The sequence below is a fragment of the Neopsephotus bourkii genome, unplaced genomic scaffold (assembly GCF_033783945.1).
Source record: "Neopsephotus bourkii isolate Nb327-2 ecotype Australia unplaced genomic scaffold, CSIRO-AGI_Nbou_v1 NB_1287, whole genome shotgun sequence".
Taxonomy (NCBI): domain Eukaryota; kingdom Metazoa; phylum Chordata; class Aves; order Psittaciformes; family Psittacidae; genus Neopsephotus; species Neopsephotus bourkii.
In genome coordinates, this window is record NW_026901771.1 from 4,241,595 (window position 1) to 4,258,601 (window position 17,007).

General features: G+C 39.1%; 1 protein-coding gene across 1 annotated transcript in view; it reads left to right on the forward strand.

The window, feature by feature from the left end:
* The window catches only part of KPNA1 (karyopherin subunit alpha 1), a 51,946-nt gene that overhangs the window by 23,572 nt on the left and 11,367 nt on the right, over positions 1-17,007 (forward strand). Inside the window, exons 7-11 of the mRNA XM_061365594.1 lie at positions 6,062-6,150; positions 7,983-8,082; positions 8,636-8,799; positions 9,385-9,463; positions 10,467-10,592. Of these exons, the coding sequence (XP_061221578.1) occupies positions 6,062-6,150; positions 7,983-8,082; positions 8,636-8,799; positions 9,385-9,463; positions 10,467-10,592 (558 nt within the window). The remainder of the gene's footprint in view (positions 1-6,061; positions 6,151-7,982; positions 8,083-8,635; positions 8,800-9,384; positions 9,464-10,466; positions 10,593-17,007) is intronic.

Here is a 17,007-nt window from a genome sequence, read left to right on the forward strand (position 1 = left end):
GGAAGATGCACCACTGTGAATTGTTACCTACACCTTCTCATAGTGGGTTTCCATGCTGCAGGTCTAGAGATTACAGCCTTGCTCACAGCTTGGATTTCATACAGGCCAACATGAAAGAAAAGGGTTTATTCAATGGCTTAACAAACCCCAAACATGTCACCATAATATCTACTAAAACAACAATTAAAAGCAATAAGCACTTGAAAGTTAGCTCTTCTACTTCTGCATTGGTAGCATTAGTACACAATTGCATAGTACTTTCCAGATGACTGTGGTCTCATTCAGTCAGACATAGAGATTGTTGCCCTGGTAACAAATCAGTGGGTAGTAGAGGAGGCTTTTATTTGTCACACTGTGGCTCTGTTTGTTAAAGTTGGCACACGTTATAGTGAATGAAGGAGGAAAAGGAAGAGATCCTATGATTAAGGTGACTGCAGGTTTCTGAGATAAATGTTACGCTGCTTAGTGTTTGATGCTGGCCAATTTGTTTGTATTCATTTTCAGTAAGTGGATACTAGTTCTGTGTGTTTTGAATGCTCACTGTGAAATATTCCTATTTTGTTTTGTAGTTGAGGACAACTCAGTGCGTTTTCAGGGGACTTTTGTAGTTAGGTCTGTGTTTTGAGCAGATCTGGTCCTGGACTTCTCAAGCTGGAAGATACTCAGCCATAATTTTCTCCCCTGTAAAATGATGTCTTTTACTTTCTTTCACAGTAATACTCTGAAGGTGATTATTTGCAAGCTACTCTTGTTACATTTGCAACAAATTAAGAAAATACAGGAAAATACAGAAAATAAACCTATATGTTCAGGGTAGACGGGCCAAAAGCCCTATAACCATAGAGTAAAAGGTGAAGAAAAAAAACCTATATTGAAGGCTGTGTTTAGTAAGCCATTCTTTGTGCTAAGTGGCATAGTAATTCTGTGGAAGGAAATGTTACTAACTTTGAATGTGTAGCACAGCATAAACAAAGCAGCAAAAAAATAGTAGTATTTTAATTTTACGTGCTTGGCTAATCATTATCCAGTGATTTTTGTCTTGCAGTAAGTCAGTCTTACAGCCTTACACCATTGAATTTGTATTATTTCAAACTTCCCTTAGCAGTGGTTGAGGAACAAATACATGTTCATCTGATTGGATCATGATTTTCCTAACAGTTATTTTTTCATATTTATAAGTCAGTTTTAATCTAATGTGTTGCACTGCTTCTTTTGTATGTGCTAGTCTGAGTCTACTGTGATTCTAAATCAGCAGTTTTATAAAGGTCTATCTAAGGCAATCTTTATAGCTGTTTAATAAAGAGCATGTATTTTAATGATAGTATATCTTACATCTTTTTACAAGATCTGTTTCCCATTAAGCTATGCAGGCTGACATTTAATTACCCTACTGTCCTTTAACTCTTTCATTGTTTGCACTGTATATCAGTCTTATCAGTCTTTCTCTTTGATCAGTGGTCAAACCATTTGGCATTTGTTTTTTCCATCAAAAAACCTGAGTTTGTTACAGAAGCTACATCTCCACTATTTATTAAAACCACTTTGGCTACATCTCTCCACCTCTCTGTGTTTCTGGTTTTGTTGTACTGATTTTGAGGTTTAGTCTGTGGCATATGTCCTGGCCTTCTTCCACTTGCCACATTTTTTTTTCTTCCAAAAGGCATCTAGAAATTTAGATATGCCAGCCTGAAATTAGTTACATTGAAGGACTTCATCAAAGCCCTTTAGACATGCATAAGGTTGGTCTAGCTTCAGCAATGTCTTAGCTGCATTTTTTTTCTGAGTTCCCTTGCTGAGGTATTTCAAACTTGGATGTCAGCTTCAGTTCCCTTGATGAACATTGAAATTCCGTCAAAAGCCATGCAAGGCATCATGCTCTCTGTCTGAGATGGCTGACGTGGTCTCACAGTGACAGGTATGTGTCACTATGCTCTGCTAGGCAGCCACTGGCAGAAGCATCCCCAGCTGCCCTGTTCTCCTTCGGGAGCATTTGTGTTTTCAGCTAAAGCAACTTATGTGTTTCTCCCTCAGTATTTTTCTATTTGTAGTTGTATTGTGGTTCCTTTTGGTAACCATCGTTTGTTTGGCAGAGATGATTTGTGAGTCTGGTGTTGAAGTTCTGTTTGGCTTTTACATCAGAAGTCCTGCTAATTAGGTCTTGGCAGTCAAATTAGGAAAAACAATTGAGGCAGGAGTATGAGCTACTTTCTCTTTTTGGGTGGATAAGATGTGAGAAATAAGGAGCTATGATCACCCTAGCAACTGAAAGATAGGTGTTTTCTGTGTTGGGGCACAGTAGAAGTCATTTCCTGGGAATTTGGTCTTCTGGTATCCTTCCTTCTGGCCACTTACCCAAGCACACTTGTATGCAAGCTAATCTTCAGTCTTCACCCCAGCATTAGATACATTTCCCAAATCAGCTAAAAGTAGAGACAGTGTTGATTTTTACTTTGCAATATTGCTTCTCCACTGAGAGGCACAGACTGTCTGCAGTGTAGATGGCTGGTTTAGAAGTTGGTTTAAATATCCAAAGGCCTAATGAAATAATGGCTAAGAGCCTTCAGAATCCAGGGAAAAGTGTGAGGGTTGAAGGAAAGCACATGGATTATTCTCAGAAGGCACAATATGGCTCAGCAGTACTCTACAAAACTTGTGCTTTACTGACTTAAGAAGTTGTCCAGCTCTACAGAAAAAACACTGGAGTTTAATAATGAGTACAATAAACTTGAGGCCTGCAACAATCCCTACTCTGCTCTTTGCAGTGAATGGAAATGTATATGGTGTGTGAAAATCGACACTGTCAGTTGAAAAGGCAGCATTTGCATCTTCGGTTTGCATGCAACTTTGATACCTCAGATGTTGGTTAAAAAGTCACACTCAAAATCTTAAAATTGCAGGTTCTTTCCACCTTCAGGTCTGGATGTAGGTATTGGAAAGTACCAAAATGGGATTTTTTTTTTTAAGAGTCAAATAATTTTTTTATATAATAAACTCTGAAATTTAATGGACTTAAATATCCATTTAATTCTGTTGCTAGCCAGAAAAGAAGATAAAAATGTTTGGGATGTGTAGAAAAAAGCCAAAATGTTATGGTAAGCAAAGTCCATTTGCATCTTGAGGAGTGCACAAAAGCAGCAGTGGAAATCATTGAACGTTATTCAGACAAACAAAACCTGAAGCGGCTTTTCATTGTTCACATGTTGTCTCTGGGAACCGTGACAGAGCTTTGTATTTTTAGCAGTGTCTGATGAGAAAGAGTTTAAACGAGGCTGACTTATGTTCCTCACTTATGTGAAGAGCTGAGGTAATGCCTTAAGGAAAGAAATCTTCCTCTTGGAATGAAACCTTGCATGTTTTTCTGAAGATATTTCGATTTCTTTACATCTTGTGTACTATCAGTCTTTAGTATTACAAGGATTCTTCGCAGCATCCTCTCTTACCAGGCCCTGCGATATAAGGCTACTGGGCCAGACTTCTCTTGCTATAAAAAATTGAGAGTGGCAACAAAGAAAAATGCTATTTGAGTTCTCTGGTCAGAGTTTTTGATGTAAGATTGTCCTGTTGCAAAGCGAGTCTGTCATTCAGGATCAGAATGGATTCTTGGCTTAAGTGATTATCGCTGTTGTCAACCCTAAAAATAATGTTGCTACAGAGGCAGAAGCAAAGTCCACAGACAAGTGAAATACTTCCTGCAGGGGTGTTTTAATGTGTGTAAGGGTGTCCAGGCAAGGAGATTGTATCTTCACAGAAAGTTACACACATGTTCAATAAAAGGAAATTACTGATAATTTTAATTTATTTCATCCCTAAATGTTGTTTAGAGGATCCACAAGTTTATTTGGAAACCAGCTGAGATCTTTGATCTATTTAACAGGCTTCTTGTTGCTGCAGAAACACAAACATTGCAGTGGACAGCAAGTGTGGCTTCTTACAGTTCCAATACAAATGACATTTTACAGGAGGTGGTATATGTTCTGGTTTTAAAGCTGGGTTTTTCCTGCCTTACCAGTCTTCTGAGTCTGTGAGGCTGCCAGACCCAAGGTTATACTTTTATTTCAGGCAAAGTGTTGTCATAACAGTTGGACAACACTAAGAATTTGAATGAAAAATAATTTTTATGGTGAAGATAAGTTTTGGGGGGGGACATTGTCTAGCAATCATAGAATTGTTAGGGATGGAAAGGACCTTAAGCTCATCCAGTTCCAACTCCCTGCCATGGACAGGGACACCTTCCACTAGACCAGCTTGCTCCAAGCCCCGTCCAGCCTGGTCTTGAAGACTGCCAGGGATGGAGCATTCACCACTTCTTCCAGCAACCTGTTCCAGTGTCTCACCACCCTCATAGTAAAGAACTTCTTCCTTATATCTAACCTGAACCACCACTGTTTAAGTTTTAACCCATTGTCCCATTTCCTATCACTACAGTCCCTGAGGAAGAGTCCCTCTCTGCAAAGTCAGTTTAGCCTTGAGCTCTGTCTCTGTGGCTGACAGCAGAAGCCTGGAAAACCGTAGGGGAATAAAACAAACTAATCCTTTCCCAGAATAGTCTCCTGGTGTCTTTAACAACCGGCAGTTTAAGGACTTCTGATCTATCTCTCTGTGGTAATACTGGTACAGAGGAGGAGTCCTTTTATTTTGTATATAGCAAGCTGACATTTGTATCTACATTTTGTATGTACAAAAGGTTTTAGCTGTATTAACCTTGCAGGATTTGCCAGTGGTTTTGGGCCTCTACAGTGGTTAGAGTCTTGTTTTTTAAAGTAGCATCTTTTTGCCACTGTTTAAAGTTGTGTTACAGTAGAAGTCTAATGCTGCAAATCAATTACATCATATTGATAATGAACAAATAAGTTTACTTATGTATGTCCAGTTAGAGAAATAGTTATGTGCTATAACACATTTTACTGCAAAGAAATACATAGTCCTCAACTGAAGAGAAATCCGGGGAGGACATTCTGCTGTTATCCACAATAAATAGAATTGCTTTTGTCCTCTTCGTAATGTGCATTATTGGAGCTGTTTCCATCGGTTGTGTAGATATTATATGGGTTTTACCAAATAAGCAGATGAATGTGTCTCTTCGATAGGACATTAGCCCTCTGCTAACTTGAAATAAATAGCAATTGGGAATTTCATACGCTTCCTTCTGTGACAATATACTGTCTGTAAATCACATGGAATTCATAAAATGGCTTTGATACTTTCTCTAGACAACTTTTATTGTTTCCTTTGTTATAGCTTTTGTACTAGTAGGGTCAAGTGGTGGTTTTGACATCACTGTCAAGCGTATAAATCAAAACCAATTACATCTTCTATTTTCATCATACTACAGAAGATGGACTTCATGCTTCATTAATTATCTTCTGGCATTTTAGATATTTTCTTCTCAAAATTCAAGGTTACAGTCGTACTGATGTCCAGGGGAGAAAACAGATGTCCTTGCATTTTGCTATGTATATGTCTTAAGAGGCAACACTGGTTTTGTCTTGTATAGTTTTCTTTTAAGGAATATATGCCAGTGCCCATCTGAACTCTGACTCTGAATATTGTTTTATCTTGCATATAGATTCTCATTTTCATCTTAATCGGGGTCAGCATTCTTAATGTGTCTGTGAAAAAACTACACGCTTTTAATGGCTTCTTAGGAAATACTAATATGGGCTGTTCCACACAGATGTTTTTGGGTCGATACAAACTTGCTTGACCTGAGCTATGAACATCTAGACTTGAATCAGGTCTGAATGAGGACCGTAGAATTAGTATGTTACTAAGCCTGAGGAGGTAAGTTCATCTGTTGGGGACAGAGTAAGGTTATGTCTGCTTGCAAAGTTTTTGGAGACACAACTGTTGTTTTGGTATTCCTCTTAGTTCTGTAAATATTTCTGAACCATATAATGAGCTTGGGTGTATATATGTAATACTCAACCAGAATGCATTCCCCTTCTGTACTTTGTCCAGGATCTAACAGTGAAAACAGAATGTCTCCCACTCTAATACATGCAGTAAACTGGTTGAATTGGAAAAAATAAAAGCAATTACTATTGTTTTTTTTTTATTGCAGGCAGTATGGGCTCTTGGCAACATTGCTGGAGACAGCACTATGTGCAGAGACTACGTATTGGACTGTAATATCTTGCCCCCTTTATTGCAGTAAGTCTCTTTTAATATGTTTCCCAGAATTTTGCTTAAGTCTCTAGAGTAAGACTGAAGTTTGGTTTTTGCCTTGGAGAATAATAATGATTTTTATTTTTATTGTGGAGTAATCAGATTTTTTAATGGTAGCTACTGAACTACTTTTGTAATGGAGCTGTAAAATGGAAACATGTTTTAGAAGCAGTTAAGATGGAAGAGTTTTATTTTACAGGGTGGGTGGATGCCTGGGCTTAATATAATAGAGTCATAGAATAATATAAGTTGAAAGGCACCTCTGGAGGTCATCCAGTCAAAGCCTTTCTTCATAGCAGGTGAGATCAGATTAGATTGCTTAACTAGTCAAATCTGAAACATCAGAGGTAGATTCCATAACCGCCTGGGGCAACCTGTTGCAGTATTTGACTATGGCTTGATGAAAAGCAACGTTCTGATACCTAATCAGAATTTTGTGTGTTATACTTTGTGACAGTTGCCTCTTGTCCTGTCACTATGCACTCTTTTCTGTATGTACTCATTAAACTGTTGTTAGGCAGCAGTTATAATCTCCCCTTACACAGCTGTCTCCTAAGGCTGAACAAATCCAGGTCTCTAACTCTCCTATTGTGTGTCATTTCTTCTGTCTGCTAATTATCTTGACGGCCCTCTACTGAAGGACCATATTATTGCTGCAGCAGTGACGCCACCTTGTGTTGTCCTGTCCAAATTAGGGTTATTCAGTCTCAGTCCTTTGCAGACTCTGAGGCAGTGGAATTCTCCAGTGCACTCAGAAATACATCGGTACAGTATGGACTGGCTATGAGAAAAAGAAACTTAGTTGTTATAGTTGTGGAAAGACTAGGTCTTGCCTTACTGCATTCCTCCTAGGCTAAAGGGTACTATGACTAGTCATTTTTATATTATCAAGGAAATGCTTTGTTTAGAGGTTTCACACTATGTTTGACTTAATTAACCAACTCCACAGGCATCTTTGTCAGTGCCACACGTAAGGGGACTCACAGTGTCACAGTGGCTCGTACAGCTTTGGTCAAGTGTGATTATCCTAATGTGAGAGGGCAGTTTTGGTATGCAGATCTCATGAAGATACCGGTATTACAGTTCATCACATAGATGAGCATCCTATTTTTTTGGAGCAGAGTTTGAACTGTGCAGCTGGTGTGTGGATGCTATCCCTTAACAACTGCAGGAAGAGACTGGTTTGGGGTGGTCCATAGGATTGTGTTATAACAAGGATGCAGCTGGCAAGGCTGGTTTATGCCAGGACTGGAGCCAGTGCGCACAGAAAGTCTGTAGACAGTGCTTGCTGTAAGATACATAACTGTCTTGAATGTTTGGGAAACCCTTAATCTGACTATACACTATTTCTGATGATCTTTTGTTCTCCTTCTCTAGTTAACATGCAGAAATGTAAAAGTGGGGCTGATAGTTTGAGACTAACATAAAACTGCAGTTCAGTGAGGAGAGTGTTCTCCAAAACTACCTGCAGGTCCTTCTACTTCGAGTAATTTTGTCACAGTCCCCGCGCCTTTTGATTGTTAATCTGCTACGTCAGTATTTAGGCCAATAAATGAACATACTTTCAGTGTAATGGTTATTGCTTTTGTTGGGATACTAGGATTCATGTGTCTAGGATGTGTATTAGTATCCAGCCATCAAGCACTGTATGACATATTGTTATAAGAAAGAAAAAAAAATCTAGCTTATTTTGCCCTGGTGTATGTTAAAATCTAGGCCTGAGTTTATTTTAATGATGAATGCAGTTGACCCTACAGGGTTGCCTGGCTTTGATTTTTCAAAAGCAAAGGTTGTAATTTTTTGTTGGTTTGTTTTAGATTGCTTTCGAAACAGAACCGTCTCACTATGACCCGAAATGCTGTATGGGCTCTATCCAACCTCTGCAGAGGGAAAAACCCTCCTCCAGATTTTGCCAAGGTAAGAGACGTTTGAAAGGAAATGTGTTGTGAGGTGGCGGTAGTCAAATAAGCAACGAGGGTGGTGAAACTTGAACTAAATAGCTGAAATAGTTCAGAATTCCTCTAAAACAATATATGGGCTTCTTACAGATGCAATTTTTTAATGTCTTTAGTCCTTTCAGCAGATATTCATAACCACTGTTTTAATATAGCTGCTTCCTAGGTTTTTGTTACTGTTCCTATAGTGAAGATGACCATCCCACAGCAGAACAAAACTCTGTGCATCTTGGCTGCTGTAGTTCAAAGTATGGCACATTTTAGCAGACAAGTGTGAGCTTAAGTTGCCAGATGGACTGTAGAGGCCAAAGAACTCTCACAGTGCTTTTCTGCTGACATGCTGCTCTTTACTTGTGTGGCTACAGCCCTGCTACCTAGGTCTGAAATTTTTGGAGTATTGAACCTCAAATGCCAGTGCCTAGTCCTAAAATGTCAGTTAATTTTGTATATGACATGTTACTAGATTTTCTGGCCCTTTTAATTGCACAGTTTATGTATCTCTTAATGTCTTACAGGTTTCACCTTGTCTTAGTGTGCTTTCCTGGCTGCTCTTTGTCAACGATACGGATGTGTTAGCTGATGCCTGCTGGGCTTTGTCCTACTTGTCTGATGGCCCCAATGATAAAATCCAGGCTGTGATTGATGCAGGAGTCTGCAGAAGACTTGTGGAGTTGCTGATGTAAGAAATTTGTTCTGAGCAAATTTCTATCCACTATAGCAAATCGCTATCTACTCTTTTTTCCCAGAATTAAGGTTCCAGCAGTAGGAAGTTTAATTAGATACGTCTTGAAAGCAAAGCAAGTATTTGAGTTTTAATTTTACCTATGTTCAGTCATCTTTACATATAATGAGTAACAGAAACAATGGGACTTTTCTTGTACTAGTTTTGCTATTTCCTAAGAGATTTTTTTTCCCTGCATCTCAGTCTCATTCTCTAGCTGTGTGCTGGCTACATTGTGTTTCACAGCTGCAGCTGGCTACTTTTTTTCCTCCCAAAGATGCCTATACTCTGAAGCACTTTATTCTTTTAATCTCATATTTTGTCTTTATGCTGCTGAATGATGTCTAAAGGCCTAGATATTTAGAAACCCTAAAAAGGCTTGCTGTTAGTTTAAAACCAGAGAATGTTTTGATTTATACTGTGAGAATTAAGTCAGTTTTAGCAGGGAAGTATTCTCCTGGCTGATGCATGTTCCTTCTGTGAGAATGTAAAGATGGAGATGCTTCAAAATGTTTAACACTTAGATTTCCTTGGTAATTTTAGGCACAATGACTACAAAGTTGTATCTCCTGCCTTACGAGCTGTTGGGAACATTGTCACAGGCGATGATATCCAGACCCAGGTATGGATTCAATTTCTGTTGTGTTGTACTGCAGTTCATCTTTGTTTGCTGTGGTAACCTGTTCACAAGCACCTCTTCTGGTTCCTTGTGGTGTTTGAATGCGAAGGATTGGTGGCACTAGTTGCCTCAGAACAGGTGGTGGTTGTGAAACAAAGCCTATCAAAATTCCCCACAATCCCCAAAGGAGTGATGCACAATAGGACTGTGCACTGCCCACTGACCGATTCCCAGCCTGTCCCTGAGGACCAGTTGGCCTCTTCCAGATAACTCTCCCCAGTTTCTCTACTGGACACAATGCGCTGTGGTATGGAATACCCCTTTGGCTAGTTCAGGTCAGGTGTCCTGTCTCTGTTTCCTACCGGCTTCTCATGCCCCTCCTTACTGGCAGAGCATGAGAGACTGAAAAGTCCTTGATCATCAGGATAAGTTAACAACAACTAAAAGATCAGTGTGTTACCAGCATTGTTCCCAGGCTAATGCCAAAGCACAGCACTGCACCAGTTACTAGAAGGAAAATTAACTATTCCAGCCAAAACCAGGTGTATTCATAATGTCACTGGACACAACATTGGCAACAGTCTGCCCCACTGTGCCGGCCGATGTGTAAAACAGGAGCTGAAGCTTCCAAGTATACAAAAATCACAGAAAACAAGACAACAGGACAATACTGTTACCTTATTTTGATTTGGTCATGATGGGTTTAGTATCTTCTAGTAGGTTGCACTGAAATCAGAATGAAGTTGTGATATCTTACCTGAATAACTCAGTTGTTTGCTCATTATCTTTCCTGCAAACATTTGTTTCTTAGTTCTTGCTGGGTTTTTTGTTTTGTTTTGTGGTTTTGGTGGTGGTTGGTGCTTTGTTTTTCCTTGTTAACTTTTTTGGGATGTGATGAGAGATGTGTTCTAGATTTTGAAGACATTGTATTCCTTGTTCTTGTGATTCTTTATCCTAAATTTCCGCTAAGGTGTGGTTGTTTGTTTTGTTTTTCTTTTTTGTTCAGGTAATTCTGAATTGTTCAGCCCTGCAGAGTTTACTGCACTTGCTAAGCAGCCCAAAAGAATCTATCAAAAAAGAAGCATGCTGGACAATATCTAATATAACAGCTGGAAACAGAGCCCAGATCCAGGTAACTTCTACAGCTATGATCAGTAGCCTTTGTCTTGCAGGCTAGAAGAAACACAGGCTGTACACTGTTTTTTTGTGTATAAAGTGCATATTTGTATATATACACAGATACATAATTACATATTAACAGAAGTGTGTTATTGGCTGTGTGCATAATTAGAATATTTCAACAGTCCAGACATTTCTCAAATTCAAATGATTTTATAACATTCACATTTACAGATTATAGCAAGAGTAAGCTACAGACTTCGCAAATCTGATAACTTTACATGGTCCTTGATTTCACTACCAGATACAGACATCTACATTGTAAAATAACTTTTATTCCTGTTTATATTTTCTTACCATTCCTGATACAGGCAGTTGTGCTTAGCCAAGTCTAAAATTGCTCCTTACTAAAACTGACTAACAGTGAAGGATATCTAGCATGTTGCAGTGGGATTTATCCTTTCTGATTATACCGTTCAAGTGACAGCACACAGAAGCAAATAAAAGTTTCACTGCCTTATCTCAGTCTTCACCATTAGGTCTCCAAAAGGCCACATCTTTGTTCTGAGTCCGGAGTTAGTGTCAACTATCAGGAAGGATTCTTAGGCCTTGTCTCCAGATGGTATAAATGAGCGATTGACCATCTCTTTCCCAGAGGAAAGTTTTTTGTGGGCTAGATAAAAAAGAAACTACTAAATACAATACATTTTGTTTTCTCTGGATATGTCTGTCATTTTTAAACAGCTGTACTAGGGGAATATTTTGCTTGGATTTCAACAGCAGTGCCTTATTCCTTCTCTTCTTGAGAAGTAATGGAAAACCAGATTGTAGTGAAACCAGGCTTTAGCTGATAAACACGAAATGTTCCCATCAAGACAGTTGAATTGAAGTTTCATGTGAATAAAATAATTCTCCTGAAGTTAGGTTTCTTAGTGCTCTTCTCCCTCGCTGGAGGCAGAGAATATTTTCAGAGCTTGCAGAGGATGCATGGAAGTCTCCTTGGACATGCCTATTCATTGAGAAATAAGTAGCAAATATTAGACATTAGAAATACTTGTCTCACTCATTGGTAGCCAGGCAGAAGCAATGCATGTTTGCACAGAAAATAAACAAAGTCCCATAACACACTGGCAACAGTGGCCAAGGAGTACTTCTTTCCTCCATATACTTTTCCTTGCAAGGCAGCTTGCCACCTGCTAGTCTTAGATCTGATGACTTTGGATTATTCCTTGTAAATGATCAGAATTAGCATGAAGTACTTAACCCTCTTCACCCAGAGGATGGAATTCTTGGTTTTGTTTTTGCAGAAAACTTACAGGAGATGCTGAAAAGGCTGCGTATTTTTCATGACTGAAACGTGTATTATATTCTTTGCAGGTGGTACTTGCAATCTTTTGGTTATCTGTACTTCTATACAAAGAATACCCAGCTGCTGAAGGGACAGTGTAAAGCTTTAATACCTTGAATGAGGTCTTCATCTCAGGTCTTCATAATACTTTTGTGGAAAATAACTCCTAAGTGTCCTGGTATTAAGAGCCAAATGCTTATCTGATTTCAGAGATGGTTATGTTAGGAAATGAGTAAGCAAGAAAACAAAGAGGGAGAGCTGTGTAGGTCCTTCTTGTCTAATGTATAGATGTGGCTAAGATGGAAGTAGAACTGTAGGAAAGAAACCTCCTGCAGTTTGCATTTGCTCCTGCTTCCTCAGTCAGGATTTTACTTTTGCTATGTTTGTTGTCAGAGGCAGGGAACGATGTGGTTTCTTAATCTAACCTTGGGAGAGCTCCAAGAATTTTGATTATTCCTTTATTGCTGCTTGTATGTTAATCTGGATTAGCTGAATTTCTAACAATAAGTGCTGTGTAAAATCAGCAACTGTACCACTGGTTTTTGTGCCTCATCAGTTTTCATTGCTGTGCAGTTAGCAGTGTAGAAAAGGTAGCAACTACAGCTTATACTGAGATTAAAATGGTTTTACCTTTGCCTTTCTTGCAGTGAAGAATCTTTGGCTGCTTTATGCTGCTACCACCTTAGAAATAGGGAGGAGTAGTATTTTCTTTCTAGAAGGCCATTTCTGCTTTCCCTGGGAAGCCTTAAGGATATATTCTGAGGAACATTTCAGCCCAATGCATTTTCTTAACTCTTGTGTTTTTACCTTTCTGTCAGAGTTGCTTCAGGATGCAGAATCGTATAGGAATATTGGAGACTTAAGAAAAAGCAAGAGCTTGACAAAATCAGATATCCATAGAAATAATTGCAGAAAGAATTACGTATCAGAGCTGACAGTTTGTTATTTGAGCATTTTTTCAAAACTTCAGGATCTGTATTTTCATATTCTTGATATACTGAAGATACAGTTACAGTTACCTAGAGGTACCTTGAATTCTAGTGCAGCAGAAGTTATCTCAATAGTGTATTCACTTCTGTGACTTCTGTATAAATATCCACTCTACCGTGCCTTCAGGTGAAAGAGTAAGTGCCTGTCCCTTGTTTGCACAGTGTTCTCACACCTGGCATCCACTATTCAAACATGTAGAAGTAAGGCTTTAGGCAGAGTCTTAACTATACCCTTGGTATTCCAGTGTCTTCTAAACTGTTGTCATTATGTCTTTATTTGAAAACAAGTAAGGATAAAATGACCTCTCCTTTGTTAATACCAAATTTGCCTAATCTACCTTAAAAAAACCCGACCAAACACAAAACATTGTTAGATACTTCTCTGTGTGTGTGTTCAGTAGTTTCAAAATGGTTTGGGGTGCCTTATCACCAGTTTACGTCAACGCCCTTTCTACTGAGAGCAGGTTAGAATTCCTTTGTGACTTGGAAGGGTCATGTGGGAAGGCAGGGCGAGGGAAATTAATGCTCTGAGCCATTAAGATTGCACCTTCATTTCTAGAAGGTGATATTTTAGAAGTATAAAACCCTTAACTGCATAGAAAAATTGTTGTGGCTGTGTGGGTAGAAGCTGGCTTTCTCAGGATTCTTGCATCAGGAAGAACACATGGTATCATAGAATCATAGAATAGTTAGGGTTGGAAAGGACCTTAAGATCATCAAGTTCCAACCCCCCTGCCATGGGCAGGGACACTTCACACTAAACCATGTTACCCCAGGCTCTGTCCAACCTGGCCTTGAACACTGCCAGGGATGGAGCATTCACAACCTCCCTGGACAACCTGTTCCAGTGCCTCACTACCCTAACAGGAAAGAATTTCCTCCTTATATCCAATCTAAACTTTCCCTGTTTAAGTTTTAACCCATTACCCCTTGTCTTGTCACTACAGTTCCTAATGAAGAGTCCCTCCCCAGCATCCCTATAGGCCCCCTTCAGATACTGGAAGGCTGCTATGAGGTCTCCACACAGCCTTCTCTTCTCCAGGCTGAACAGCCCCAACTTTCTCAGTGGATCTTCATATGGGAGGTGCTCCAGTCCCCTGATCATTCTCGTGGCTTCCTCTGGACTTGTTCCAACAGTTCCATGTCCTTTTTATGTTGAGGACACTAGAACTGTACACAGTACTCCAGGATAGGTCTCATGAGAGCAGAACCAAAATACATGTAGATTTAAAAGAATCCAGCTTAAAGCACCCTTAGGATATTTCACATACAAGGTTGGAAGCATGTTGATGCATTACTTGAGTCCAGGGGAAAAAAATGCGAGAAGTGGCTTCTCAGAAGTTATATCTATGGTTCATTTAAGAATTTCTCAGGGTCCATTCAGAGTAACTAAACTGCCTTTGAACTCTGAGTGCACAAATGCTATATAGCAAAACACTGTCATAGGTGCATACCCGATTTAATCTAGAATGGAAGTAATAAAAATGAGATTAAAAAAGGTGTTTTTTATCCTGATAACTATCCTGGTAGTTCTGACATACTGTGAATCATGTCCATCATGTCCATCTGAGGCTTAGATTTTTGGCCCTGCAAAAGGACTGTTAGGGGAAAGTTGGGAAGTAAAAGACATTTGGAGAATGTTTACAACACGCTTGATTGGAGATCTTGAGGCCAGGAAGTACAATTTGCAACTGCAGGTGTAATTGCAATGCTTATTGTGTATTGAAAGGAAGCTCTCATTGCTGATGTGTAACAAAGTCTAGAAAAGCTTTTAATTCTTTTAGTTTCTAGTTTCAACCTGGAAAATATCATATGAGATACAAGGTGTGATAAAACCTCCTTTGAGCTCCAGAGCTGCTATGTCTGCTCTTCTCTGAGGTGTTACTTCAGACAACTCTTACTCAGTGTTAAAATTGTTGTAAACATTTAAGCTGAAAACAACTTCAAAATAATTTCTGAAGTTGGAAGATGCTGTTTGGTGAAGTGTTTCTCAAACATGGTCATACATTCAAATGGAGACTAAAAGCCTAATCTGTTCTTAGTAGCTGTGAGGACAAAGGATAATTCCTATCTGGGAAGAAGATCTGATTTAACTGAGTTCATGGATGAACCTTTTAATCTTTGAGGGGTTCGGGTTTTCTTTTTCTTTCTCTAAATTAATTTCACATTGGGATGAATAAAAACATTTTTTCTTGAGAAGGAATTCTAAAATACTAGATGTAGCTCTATACTAAATAATTGATTTTCCTTTCTCCCCAGTACTTCCATATTGCTCTGTAGTTCCTGCTAGAGGTCATAGATTGTAGCAAGATCTATTCCAGTCTCCATGATACTCACTGGATTTTGAACATAGAATCATGCACAATCTTTAGCCAGAGATCAGAGAAGAATGATGTCAGCATGTGGTAATTTTTCTTCCTGAATGTCTGCCCGGCTTAGTAACCACATTATGGTCACTTACCAGCTGATCTAACTGGTGGGTTGCTGCTCCAGCAGTTGGAATGTTAGAATAGCATGGAAACTCTGGGTAGCACTCAAACCACAATCTAGCAATCCCTTCCACACAGCGAGAAAGAAAAAACAAACCTATTAGCTATTTCACCTAACCAATATTAACAGACAGAGCTATATTTAGTGTTAAGATTGCATTGGGTTACACTCCCTGCATCCACCCACTCTAAAGTATAGAAATATAAAGTTAGAGGGAAGGACTTCTATATTCATTTCCACTTCCATACTGCCTACAATGCTGTTTGGTAGCACACTCCAAAGGCTTTCACTGCCATTTCTAAAATAAGGCAGCAGCCTATTGCCGTTAGACTTGCACTCAAACACAATCAACTAAACTCTAGTTTTAAGGCAATATAAGTTAACATGCATGAAATGTATGAAAGTAAGTGCTAAAGTTTAATAATCCTATATTAAAACATAGGAGGTTTGGGTTCTTTTTTTCTCCACCAAAGGTGGAAGTGAAAGCCTTTCAGAGTGTGTTATCAGCAGTTGCCTAGGCAACAGAAAAGTGTGGTGGAATACAGCAGTCTTTCCCCTCTTTATTTCTGTGCATTTAAGGTTTGGGTTGGATGTGTATATCCTGATGCAGTCATGATTGTCACTAAGTATAGTTTTTGTTTGTTAATTTCCTAGTTTGTATACAGCTTTGCTGTACTTCAGTGGATAGCTTCCCCAGTCAGGGAGAAGGGGAACTACATCTTCCTGGGAGTCAGAAGGAGAACTGCACAACTGAAGCTAAATCCTGACTGTCGGCCCTTCTGAAGGGGGTCGCAACCCGTTGAAAAGCTATGAAAGGCAGTACATCAGACACAATCTTCCATATCTGACAGTGAAGACATCATAGGAGTTCTCTCCTGTTGACAGGTTAAGAAACTTATAACTTCTTTTCTAATATACCTTAAATTCTCACAAGAACATTGGAAAACCTATGTAAGGTTAGGCATGGAAGCAACAGGATCTATGCCATGTTTTTACTCCTCTAGAGTTTCCTGTCCTTCCTGAAACATGACATGGGCCAGCATAGCAAGTGATACATTGCCTGTTAGTTTTAAAAACTCTGGAATGAAACATATTTTTACAAATTGGAGTAAAGATATAAGCAAAGAATCATCAGAGTCTCTTTACCAAAAAGATGACAGTGATGCTGGGGACATGGAAAAGGAATGATGTAATTCACACAGAGCTGTGCTTTACACAGGCAAACTGTGGATCAGACTACTTAAATATAAAGTGTATTTGGTTTATGGCATAGTTTGCATGAGTGGTCTGAAAACTTCACAAGCTGTTTGTGGTGGCAGGACATCAAAAAGTCTCAATTAGGAGCAAAATATGTCATATTTATTTGAGGACCAATAAAAGTCTCAGTTTTAAGTTTGTGTTCGCACAAAATCTGTTTTCAGGCTTCTACATGTGGTGAATCCCATACATCATAGCACGTTGAGGGCAGCAGAGCTAGCTTACCTTGAATTCTTTTGTTCTGCCTGAAAACCTCAACAGTTCTTTATAGTACAGGCTATTCCTGTCAGCAGGAGCAGCCTAGCGTAAACTGTCTAGAAATTTGCTTTATACACAGTTCGGAG